The sequence below is a fragment of the Aquarana catesbeiana genome, linkage group LG12 (genome assembly GCF_042186555.1).
Source record: "Aquarana catesbeiana isolate 2022-GZ linkage group LG12, ASM4218655v1, whole genome shotgun sequence".
Classification (NCBI taxonomy): Eukaryota; Metazoa; Chordata; class Amphibia; order Anura; family Ranidae; genus Aquarana; species Aquarana catesbeiana.
The window spans coordinates 29,283,950-29,296,501 of NC_133335.1; the positions used below are offsets into that span (position 1 = coordinate 29,283,950).

Consider the following 12,552-nt stretch of genomic DNA (forward strand, 5'->3'; position numbering starts at 1 on the left):
CCAAAATTCCGAATCGGCTGTCGAAAGCACTGTACTAACGATACGAAAATCGTCAGATCGTTCAACGGACAATAATTTTACTTCCGATTTTCTGATCGTGTGTACGGGCCTTTAATCTGCAGGGTTAACATTAGCAAATCACCTTTATTGATTAAAAAAAGAAAAAAAAAACAAGCTTCCATCCTAGGCATCCTAGATATCCTAGATCACATCGTTGCAAATCACTATGGGGAAAGTCGTTTCTGTCTTCAGGATCAAATATGGCTGCTCCCATGTAAACCATTAAGAATAGGACTCTCTGCACACTGATTACATCACACAGATTACAATTTTTTTTAAGCCAACAATCACTATATTAGTCCCTGGCCTCTGGGTTTTCCCAGAAACGAGTAAGCTCTTTTTGGTGAAATGCATTAAGAGGGGAGGTCCCAAGGCTAGGGGTTGACAATTGCAATTATTAGCTTCAAATAAATTGGGATCTGTGTGATGTCATCGGTATGCTGAGTGTTCCTTTCTTCTATTAATGATAGATGGTTCCATGAATCATCTGCACCCAGAGCGGAGGACACATAGGGATCAATCTATCTTGAGAGTGGAAGAGTTTTTTAATTAATTTCCACACATTGGTTGGGTTATTTAGATGAATCAGATAACATTCACGTGCATTTCTTAAAATGGAAATAAAGCATAGCTCCACTTTTAAGCTCAGAGAGAATTGCTGTAGCTGAAATAGATCATATACACTACTTTTAACCTAATGCCAATTTGTACAGTCAGAACAGTAAAAGACAGTTGCTGATTGACTATTGTTTTTCCAATTTGGAAGTTGCTTTTGTTCTTTATTTACTGACCCCCAACCCTTCTGTTGTGTGATAATTTCATCCATGAAATTGTAAATGTGATTTTATTAACAGTCTTCGCTACTTATTGCAGGTTTTCCATGTGGCATACGTCTGGATCAAGTTTGCCAACTCCCCCCGACCAGATCTCTGGGTATTGGAACGCTCTACAGATTTTGGTGCCACATACCAACCATGGCAATATTTTGCATGTAAGTATTTTTTTTTTCTTTACTGTGTGTTTAATATTATGATGGACAGTGTCACCGCTCAACCTTCCTGGCTGACCGTATTCTACCAATATGTGGCATAATGTCCATATTCTTTAGATATCTACCTGAAACAGAACCTGTCCATTACAGAGAGAGGATGCATTTTGGCAGCCATTTTCTATGCAGAACACATACTCAGTGCAGCATTTAAGGGGACACTGGTGTTGTAAATATATTGCCATGCAAGAGGCAAATGCCTTGGTTCTTTTGGGCTAACCTGTTTTTGGATGGATATCTAATTAAACATTTCAAAGGTTATTTGCAAGGTTCTCTAAAAGGGATCGTAAAAGGCAGATTTTCTGCTCTTACAAACCTATGTATACAATTAGCCCAGAATATAAATAAATAAATATAAATATATATATATATATATATATATATATATATATATTTCAATACATAAATTTTATACCTTCAACTAGTAGCATCACTAAAATGCAAGAAGAGTTTGAAAACATCTGAAAGAAAAAGATTTGCTGCCACAAATACTTTTTGAAAAAAGTATAGTCAGGGGAATGGAATAGAACACCTCCATATCCCTTCATTTTATTGGCTTCTACAAGGTTTCCTGTAGAGCAGGGATATGCAATTAGCGGACCTCCAGCTGTTGCAGAACTACAAGTCCCATGAGGTATAGCAAGACTCTGACAGCCACAAGCATCCCAGAGGCAGAGGCATGATGGGACTTGTGATTTTGCAACAGCTGGAGGTCCGCTAATTGCATATCCCTGCTGTAGAGCATTTAATACATTAGCTCTTTCTTTCCTTCTTGTTTCTCTTTTGGCCCTGCCCTTACATCCTTCAGGAGAAAGGATGTTTCTGTTGACAGGGCGGAGACACAAAACTGTTCTGACTGAGTGACAGTTGGGCTGTTATCACTTTCTGGAGATCGCTCGTTGTCATCCTGTTCACTCTGCATCTCGTTCTGCTCCTATTCTTGGTTATATTTAACTGTGAGAAAGCACATTCAGAGACCACTAATTGAAATAAGATGTGAAGCTCCTTACCAAATCAATTTTCTTGCCAAGAAGTTTGACTTTGAGGACCCAAAATCCCACGATCCAAATCTAGCCACCCCTAAGCTGTCATGAAGCATTTTTAGTTTACATCTTTTTTTCAGTGCCTAGCACGTTTAAAAGGCTGTTTCAACCGGCCAAGAGTTCCCTTTAAATTTCGGATTGAGTGGGCAAAAGTTAGAACATCTCTTAGACATTTTCTCTCAGATCTTTTCCTCATTGCGGGCTAGAGCTCCACCTAAAGAAAGGCATGCAGCCGCTCAGTAATGTGCACAGGCCGTGGTACCACCGAATGCAACCGATTTAAGTGTATGGGGCCACGCCATAATCTTCCTGCACCCGCATGCAATGCAAGTGGTTGCACCACAGTGATTCAGCTTTTTTAGGATTAAAACAGGTGGTGAGGTGGCTTCATATGGCCTCCTTACCGTCTTTAAAACGCCAGCACGGGCTGCTATATGTGAAAATGAGACTGTGTAGTCTCTGAGATAGAAAGTGAGCAACAAATAATTCTTCACCACTCTAATGAAAATGTAAAATATGCTTCAGCTCAAGATGGGATTTAAAGAACTAGTTCAGTTAACCTGGCCATAGATGGATTGAAATTTGGCTGGTTCAGCTGGGACCGGACAAATTTCCATTCGTCTATAGCTGTTCCTGCCTGACAAAAGTCGATAGGGACTCTTATGCTTCGTTTCCACTGAGCGGATCGGTTCGGTACGGTACGCTATTTTGGGTGTTTCCATTATGAAAGCGGCCCATACAACCGAACCGTACCGATCCATTAAGGGTCCTGCTTCAGATGTGGGGCCATAGATAATGGAACGGTTTGGTTAGGGCGGAGCTACGATACATTCCACTGATTAATAGAAAACAAAAAATGGAGAGGGTTTGCAATTTTTTCTTAATAGCACCTGGTGTTCTCAATTAGGCATAGATTGACCGTATTGCAGTCCCGCCTTTCTGAGATTCACCCAGTTCCACCGTATGTTTGGGGTGTTTCCAAAACTGAATTCTTATTGGAGACCCCCAAATTTTAATTGTCCTCTGAATTAATTATAATCTAGAGAAAACAGATTGTGTATAGCACACAGCAGCAATTCTTCAAAGAGGACAAACCGGTTATATAGCCATTAATCAATTTATTGATTATCCTAGTAACAGATCTTACCAAGTAAACTAATGAGTTCACAAAGTGTATCAGTACAAAAATATAAACGTACAAAACAAAATACCTCTAAATCCAAACCATATTAAAAGGACCTAATGTCTGAAGAGGAATAGCGGTGGCCACCTTTAAACATATTCACCTTGCATACCTCATTCTCACATGCACATATATGCACCAATCACAGTCGATCGATTGATCAAATGTGATTGCTGATCTAAATATCCTGGGATACCTGGAAAGACAAGTATGGGTAGTTGTTGTGTAGACTAGTACAGTCCATGTTGATTATTCAAGGTGATACTTGTCCTTAGTATTTGTAAATAGGGATGTTTAGTAATATTGTAGCAATGTGGAATGTTCCTCTTTTAATCCCTCTTAAACATCCTGTTGCAGAAACAGCTTCCGTTTTATAAAATATAGGTTGCTCAATGACACATATTATCTGTGTGGAGTGTAGCATAGAGTTGATTTAGTTGCTTATAACACAATGCATTTAAACCGCAAATGAGGAATTTGAAACTTCTCACCGTCTCTTATGCTTGTTAGATAATTCCCTCTGTTGGCATCTAGACAGGATCGCTGTGATCAGCTGTTTTCCGTCACCGCCGCTGCAGGGAATCCACACTTAATGGATGTGAGAGTCCACCATTCTGGGAGATATGCTTCTCTCTGTAGTGCTGTGTTTCCGCTGTTTGTTGCTACAGTGTCCGGTCTCCAAGTGGAGTTTAGGAGGGCAGAGGGATTGGAGGAGCAGAGGGAAGGGAAAAAGGGAAGCCGTATATGGCTGTGTAGACAGTCGGTGGTCCCGCTATCCCTCTTACGGCTACTACATAAACCTGATGCTTACATGTTTCGCTTTGGCAAGCTTCTTCAGAGCTGATTGGCTGACAGAAAACCCTCTACTGTTCTATGCTGAGGCATTTTTTCTAAACCCTGTATGGCCCCTTGTGGTCCCACTGGCAGTGGAAACGCTCACTAGAATAGACCGGACCATTCTAGGCCATTCAAACTGTACCGACCCGAACCGATCCGCTCAGTGGAAATGAGGCATTAGAAAATGTTAATTCGAACAGCAATATGATCAGTGTATTCTGACAGTGGAGGAGTCCCCTATGTCAAAATACAGTAGCAAGGTGGCTGGAGTATTCCTCTATTCACCTCGCTTCTGTGGATGGAAGAATCCATTTGTTTTGTTTTTTTCAATCAGCTGGCATGTAGGCAGGTGCCCACTAGGGGTGCTGATGTTGTAGATAGTTACTGAGCTGCCCAGGTGGGGAAGGGTTAACACAGGTTCTACATTTTCCCAGGCTTTTTGGGTTCTGCCCTCCACCATGTTCTGCATATAAAACCTGGGAAGGGCAAGCTCAGGAAGCAAAGGGACTGCATGGGAAAGGAGTGAGTAGTCTTGTCTGAGATGATGTAACCTGCAGCAACCCATGAACTGCCCGCAGGGGAATCTACCATACCAAGGACTTTGCCAGTTATGGAGGACTACCTGGGAAGACCTGCCTGGGCAGCCTGAGGTTACTTAGGGCAAAACCGTATTTTTGCACAATGAGAATGTAAAGTTTCAGTAAAGTATTTGAACTGTTCTGAGCCTGGTCTAAAGTTATTCAAAGGGGTGCATGAAAGTACATGGTCTATTTAGAATGACAGGGCCTGTAAATCACACACGGGGTTGAAGGATTGGTAATGGAAGGCCACTACAAGGGATTACTTCAGCAGGAGTTGGCGGAAGGAGAGTAGTTGCTACAGGTAACCATGGTCTGGTGGGAATGTAATAGCAGCCAGACAGCGGAGATTGGTACCAGACATGGGTAACAGGTCCTCCGGTAGCGAGGGAGGCGGTGCGCTGGCTCCCTCCCTAGTGGTCGGTTCCCCTAAAAGACCCCACGGACCTAGTCGCTTGGTACAGGAGAGCTGAAGGAGTTTATTACGTGCATGCATGAACATGGCCCCGCCTAGTCCCTGGGCATTGGTGAGTGCGTACACAATAAGAAAAACATCATACAGTTAGTGCATTGGAAAAAATATAACACTAGAACACTTTTTAGGACTTGTAGGTCCATAAAAAAAGTTATTGTTATTAAAAGCTCCATGGCAGCAATTTTGACCAGTGTCTATAGGGACGGCCTTATCACCAATTTTCTTTTACATGCTCATTGTTCAGTGTCTTGTAACCTGGCTGACAGTTGGGATTCTTCTCTTGCTCCTGTAGCTGTTATATCCAGCTGTTAACTAGTTTCATGACAAGAAATTACCCGTGTTCTCCCTTCCTGCTGGTTAACTGCCATTCATGTGCATCTCCTGTCTATAATAGCCGTATGGGGGCAGACGGAAACATGACATCCATCTTCTGCCTAAACATGAAGGTACCATGACCACCAAACTCAGCCTTCCATAAACTGAGGTTAGGTCTGTAGAACATGATAAATGGGTGTTCACATTATCTTTAGTCTGCTTTATGCATTTTAAGGAAAACTGATAGAAACACAGAGGCTGCCGCTGATGTCTTATTCTATAAATGCTAGTTGCATGTCTGTGATGCTGGCCCCCTGAATTCAGTTCTTTGGGTTACTGACCCAGAACAGGTTTGTAGATAATTCTGACTTTCCTGATTCTGGGTCAGTGGCTCATAAAATATTGAAACTAGTTGGTCAGGGTAAAAAAATAGGAATCTAGAGGTCGGCAATGACAGCCTACCTTTTTCTCTTGGGAAAGGATTACTTTAAAGAAGGCACCAGATGTGGACAATAATATACATATGTTGATATTGTTAAATGAGGTGGCGCTTTGCTAATAGTAGTATAAGAAGTGAAGACCAATATAAGGTTAAAAAAACATCTATATGTTTTCCAAATCTGGGTAAAAACAACTAAATTTGAAGTATACGAGTATTTATATGAATTATAGAGTTGACTTCTTCTTACTTAATGCATTTATATGTTGATGAATTTATCACAGAGCACGGAGAGCAATTTATATGAATTATTAGTATCAACTACTTCAAATTGAGTTGTTTTTACCCAGATTTGGAACACTGATTTTATTAACCTTATATTGGTCTTCACTCCCTGTACTACTATTAGCAAAGCCTAAAAAAAATCTCTTACTAAAAATGTAATTCATTTTGGTTTTCTGTTTGTGGGAGTACAGGATAAGTATCCTGACATCCTTTATACATTTCAGCTGGCCACACACTGATAGATTTGAACAAAGGACATCTAATGCCGCGTACACACGGCCGGACTTCCCGACAGAAAAAGTCTGATGGGAGCTTTCGGTCGGACATTCCGACCGTGTGTATGCCCCATCGGACTTTTTCTGTCGACATTTCCGACGGACTTAGAGATAGAACATGTTCTAAATCTTTCCATCGGAAATGCCGACGGAGTTTAGCCCGTTGGCAAGTCCGACCGTGTGTACGCGGCATAACAGATTCCTTCATCCATGTTAAAGTACAACTAAAGGGAGCAAAACTTACCTTTCCTCCAACAGTCCCTGTCCTTTGCTGACATCTTCTTCTGTGTGCTGGTCTTCGACCATCTTCATTGGCTGGTGTGGGTCTTCCAGGCATACAGGGATCGTGCCGGAGCTGTAAGCTGAGCTGTGCATGCACAGCTCTGTTTACTTGCCCGAGAATACTGTGAGCAGGTAGGTAGTTGTATTTTATTCCATAAAAGACATTGCATGTCTCTTCTGCAATGAACAAACAATGCTTGCATCTGATTAGATGGAAGGGCTGCTTGGCCGACAATTTCCACACAGTTCATTTGGTAAAAGTCCATCAAAAGTCCAGTCAACTTTTGTTGTGCCAAGTAATGGCATGACCGGGCCACCTTTGGTGCAAAGTTTTGGCCGGTTTAGCAAGAACCCTCCAAAATCCAAGCTGTGTATGACAGTCTTTAGTGTCTCTGCTTCTCTAGCCGTGTATCAGAATGACTAACGTGATCAGCGTAGCACAGCAGAGAGCAGGCCTCAAAACTTCTTCTGCTGAGCCACCTTTTGTGGGAGAATAGAGTTAACTAGCTCACAAAGCTTAGTGAATCTGTTCATTTAAGATAAGGTAGTAAGGTGGCACAAAGTTCATAATACCTTTGCTAGCTGTTTCCCTCTCTCACTTTTCAAATCCTTTTCCTTTCAGCATCCAAGAGAGACTGCATCGAGCGATTTGGGGTGCACACACTGCAACGTGTCAGCAAGGATGACGACGTCATTTGTACTACAGAGTATTCCCGAATAGTCCCATTAGAGAATGGAGAGGTGAGTGGTAACTGTACTTTCATTGAATAAAATATTTAGAAAATAAAAAACATAATAATATAGCATTTGCATTGCTACACAAGCCATTTTGTAATTCAATGTTATTAAAAAATTACCTTTCCTTTTCAATCTGCAGTCACTGGTGTTCCAGCATGCAATTCTGACAGAAACCAGCCGACTTCTGTCGGGCATGGTGTCATACACATGGGCAAATGTTGGATGTTTTTTTTTTTTAACTTGCCGATGTCAAAAGTAGGAAATGTTCAAAGTGATGATCAACATGTACAGAATGCTTTCAGGTTGTCATATTGAATTTCACAGAATGTTCTGTAAAATTCAATATGACAACCTGGAGGCATTCTGTACATGTTGATGTACAGAACACCCCCAGAAATATCATTTCCTACTTTTGACATCGGCCGGTTCAAAAAAAAAAAAACATCCAACATTTTCCTGTGTGTATGACACCCTGCCCGACAGAAGCCAGCCGTTCGACTGGTTTCTGTCCGATGAGCATACTGGAACACCAGCAGCCGCCCTGCTCCCGATCAGCGCTCTCAGCCAATAGCGGAGAGCGCTGATCTGAGTGTTCTGGCGGTTGCCGTCGTCCTGCCAGATTATTACAGCTCAGAATTGGAGATCACTGTACTAACTTCCGGTAGATGGTACAGCGGGTCTGACTGGAGATGACAGGTTTTTTTCGTTCAACCCACTGGGTTAAACGACAAATAAATCATAGTGTGTACCAGGCTTAAGTTTTAAGTCAAATTCTAGGCACTCCTTCAGGATTTCAGTTTTTGTACACTCCAAGGGTTAAATACTTCTAAAGGGATGTAAACTCTGCAGCTTTCCTCATTAGAACACATCAGCTGATTATAATGAACCAGACCCCCCCCCTTTCAGAATCAGTCTGCAAAAGACATGGTGAAACAAAAAGCAACAAAAGGTAGGAATCTGCTACAAAGTTTCTTAAAACCCTTGCAATGTACATAGATCACCCAGAGGGGATTGTTTTTTCTCAGCAAAAGTGGAGTAACTCTTTAACATAAACGGTCGCTTGCCAAGTACAATAGGCCTTATTGTTTAGTAAATCAGCCAAATACACATTTTCGTTCGCTTCAGAAAAATGATTTGGATTGTTTGCTGTGGCTATCAAGAACAGTGCTCTCTCTGGAAACTGACCGACGTCTTACTAACAGTGGTTTTTGTCATTTCAGATTGTGGTTTCTTTGGTCAACAAACGTCCTGGGGCCATGAATTTCTCCTACTCCCCCCTCCTGAGGAACTTTACAAAAGCCACCAACATCCGTCTAACTTTTCTCCGAACCAACACCCTGTTGGGTCACCTCATGGGGAAAGCACAGGGGGATCCCACAGTGACCCGCAGAGTAAGTGATGAGGAAAATGTATTTCGTAGAATTGCTTCGGAGTATCTGTAAAGTAAATTCTAGCTGTACCAGTATCAAACAGACATCTAAAATAGTGATGCTTGTGCTAATCATATCCCACGTTCACTTCTGTAATATCCTGCTTTGTCTTCTTTTTCTGCTAACCAGACTAGCCCCACTCCAGTCTGTTATGAACACTCTCACTCGGCTCATACACCCTTCTTCTGGATAGTCTCTCTCACTTAGCTCTGGCTTCCCACTGTCAACAGGATACAATTCAAAATCCTGCTTCTAAACAGTCTGGCTCCTTCTCTCGTCTTCTTAGCTTCCAGGTATATGTTCAACTAGACCTTTTTTTTCCATTAATAAACTTTTCTCCTTGATCAGCACTTCCATCAACTTTTTCAGGGCTTCTCTTATGCTGCACTTCTTCTCTAAAACCCTCTCCCATGTGTCATCAAACGCTCACCAAGCTTGCAAGTCTTTGAATAAGCCTTCAAAACTCTCATATCTCTTACTCACAGCATCTCCATCTTATCACCTACAGTACCCACTTCTAAAGTGTTACTTACAAGTAGGCTTGCCAACAATGCCGTAGGTGCAGGGATGTTCTTTATTTATCTGAACCTGATCTTAACAATTAATAAAAGACAGTTGTGAAGTCTGTGGTGGAATTCCCTTCAGCAGGGGTGCTCAGCCTTTTGAAGAGCAAGGGGCATTAAAGTGATTTGGTAACCGTTCGCGGGCTAGAATGAACTATTCGGTTGTACCGTCCCCAAACCGCTAAGGTAAATGAGCCCTTACTGTCCTGAGCCCCCTATAAGGCTGCTTTCACACTAATGCGTTGTGGTTTACAGCCTATTAACCCTTTTTTATAAGTGCTAATATGTCCATTGCAAAAGCACAATGTATGTGATGTTTAATACATTGAATTTTTCCCCTTCCAGCTTCTGCTGGTAATACTCTCTGGGCTGCTAGAAAGGTCCCAGGTGAAGTGTACTTGTTATCAGTCTGCCTGGGAGAGGAGCCGGCGCTACAGAGGAAGCATCAGCTTATGTGGCGCCTGCTTCCTCTACTGCCGGCGACGGCTCTATGCACTCTGGTGCTCTGGGATGGCGTGTCGGCAACCCATTGATCGTTATCTGGGCTTACTGACCCGCCATCCCAGAGCATGGGCGTGTTCTTCACTGGTTTGAGGTTGCAGGCCACATCAGAGGGCTCCGCGGGCCATGGGCTGAGCACCCCTGTACTACAGGTTACCTGACATTTCATGCAGGTTTTCCTGTACAGTACATGCAAATGACCAGTCCTCATTTAAATTGTAAGTCCACCCTAAGACTAAAATCCCTGCATCTACAGACATCCACGATCTAACACTAACCTATCTAGCACCGTAAAGAAGAAATCAGTATACATACCTTTTTTGAAGCCGATCCGACCCGGTCTCCAGCGGCAGAAGCTCTGCAGAGGACACAGCTGACAACGACTGTGAAATGAATGGGAAGTGACGTCACCCATAGACTTCTGTTGTCGGCTGTGTCCTCTGCTTCCCACCTCCACATTGAAGCCGTAGCTCAGCGTGGGATCAGGTCTGATTGCCTTCAAAAAATGTATGGATACTGATTTCTTCTTTATGGGGTTAGATACGTTAGTTTTAGATCGTGGATGTGTGTAGATGCAGGAATTTTTGTGTTAGGGTGGACTTACCCTTTAACTCCCCCACTTCCATCTGTATGTTGTTAAAGCTACAAATAGTGCAACTGGTGCCATCTATCCCATCTACTTTAGATTGTAAGCTTTCCTGTAGAGGACCTTAAATTTAAACAGTTTTGTATATTTCATGAAGATATGTTTCTAGCCCCTGTATAGTCACACTTTGTACAATGCTGCTGTTTATGGATCATATAAATCAATAACTTTTTTTTTTTTTTTTTTTTAATTTCCAGTATTACTACAGTATCAAAGATATTAGCATTGGAGGGCGTTGTGTCTGTAATGGTCATGCTGAAGTGTGCAATGCTAAGGACCCCGCCAACCCATACAGGTAATATGGCCAGAAATAAAAATAAGTACCATGGAACAGCTAATCAGCTGCAAATGTTATTATTCAAGTAAAGATCAATCATTTATTTTATTGAAGTATTGGAAGCAAAAAAAAAAACCTTACAACCAGAGAGAATTTTAGTTTTATTCACCCACTACCCTATGGTAAAGTGAAAGAGAGAATCTTGTTGGTGAGCGGGCTTTTATAAATGAGACCCAGTGGGGGGAGATTTACTAAAACTGGAGAACTCAGAATCTGGTGCAGCTGTGCATAGTAACCATTCAGCTCCTAACTTCAGCTTGTTCAATGAAGCTTTGACAATAAAATCCAGACGCTGATTGGTTACTAAGCACTGCTGCACCAGTTTTAGTAAATCCCCCCCCTAGTGTGTTTACAAAGGAAAGTATCTGGTGTATGATAGACTAAGAGAAGGCTGCAGGTCACAGAGTAGTTTACATTACCAGCAGAGGAGCTGTCTGTGAAATGAGTTATTACCTGCACTAGCTGTCAGGCGTGTAGGCTGGGATGATAGACGAGAGGTTATCCATGTACCTGCTCCTCTTGTCAGCGCCTACTTCTTGCCTCAGGCTGCCATCTCTACATGATCCAACGGCGTCTGATGTTTTCTGATCACAGGCTGAGACTTTACCTGAGAGGATAACCCATGACCCCACCAGTAATGCACTGGGATTCTCCTGTCACATTTCCCCCCCCCATGCTTCAAATTGGGATTAGGTCTGCCGCAGGCAAGCACGGAGTGCATAGGAATTGTTTAAGCTGTTATTATTAATTTATGGCCTTGTCTTGAATGCTGTAGCTTTATAATTTGTATAGGTGACTGAAATGAAGGATAGATTTCCTGCCGACCCTTCATGACAAGGAGACCTCTGAGGCTCTCCTATGGAGTTGTCTTAGTCAGCAAGACTTTGAAAAGAGAGGCGATCAAACAGTAGTAGTCCAATTAGTAACTAGAACGTATTATAAATCCAGTCTTTGGTAAAATCCAGGTAACACAGGAAAGTCCAAACAGTGAGGGTAACAAGGTCTTGTAGCTCCAAGCAGGCAGAGGAAACCATGACTAATGAGTTATGGGTTCCTCTGCCTGCTTTGGCACTGCAAGACCCCCATTGATTTGACTTTCCTGTATAACGCACAAGATTGTTTTACACCCTTTTTGTTTTTTCTTTAGTAGCTCACGACAACCAATCAACTTCTGATAAGTTTCTCTTGACTACTGTCCTGCTCTATGCAATGACTCATTGGGGTCGATTTACTAAAACTGCTAAATCTGGTGCAGCTCTGCATGGTAGCCAATCAGCTTCTAACTTCAGCTTGATCAATTAAAGTGGGGGTCCACCCTGAAAAAAAAACCTAAAAAAAATGGAGGGAAAAAAAAAATTTTTTTTAACTTACGTGAAATGGCTGTTGCTAGGCAGTCTTCCTAATCTGCCTCTTCCTACACTGCGGTGATCTTCAGTCTTCTGCTCCCCGCGTTGTCTTCTGGGGAATGGGGCACGGTGTGTTATGGGAACTGTGTGTGTCCCACAACACATCGTGTC

General features: G+C 42.2%; 1 protein-coding gene across 5 annotated transcripts in view; it reads left to right on the forward strand.

The window, feature by feature from the left end:
- The window catches only part of LAMA5 (laminin subunit alpha 5), a 221,665-nt gene that overhangs the window by 85,755 nt on the left and 123,358 nt on the right, over window positions 1–12,552 (forward strand). For all 5 annotated transcript variants that reach the window (XR_012236861.1, XM_073607510.1, XM_073607511.1 and 2 more), the window contains exons 3-6: window positions 934–1,051; window positions 7,443–7,561; window positions 8,779–8,949; window positions 10,896–10,993. Coding sequence is in view for 4 of the 5 variants with exons in the window: in XM_073607510.1 (XP_073463611.1) it covers window positions 934–1,051; window positions 7,443–7,561; window positions 8,779–8,949; window positions 10,896–10,993 (506 nt within the window). In the remaining variant the exon portion in view is untranslated. The remainder of the gene's footprint in view (window positions 1–933; window positions 1,052–7,442; window positions 7,562–8,778; window positions 8,950–10,895; window positions 10,994–12,552) is intronic.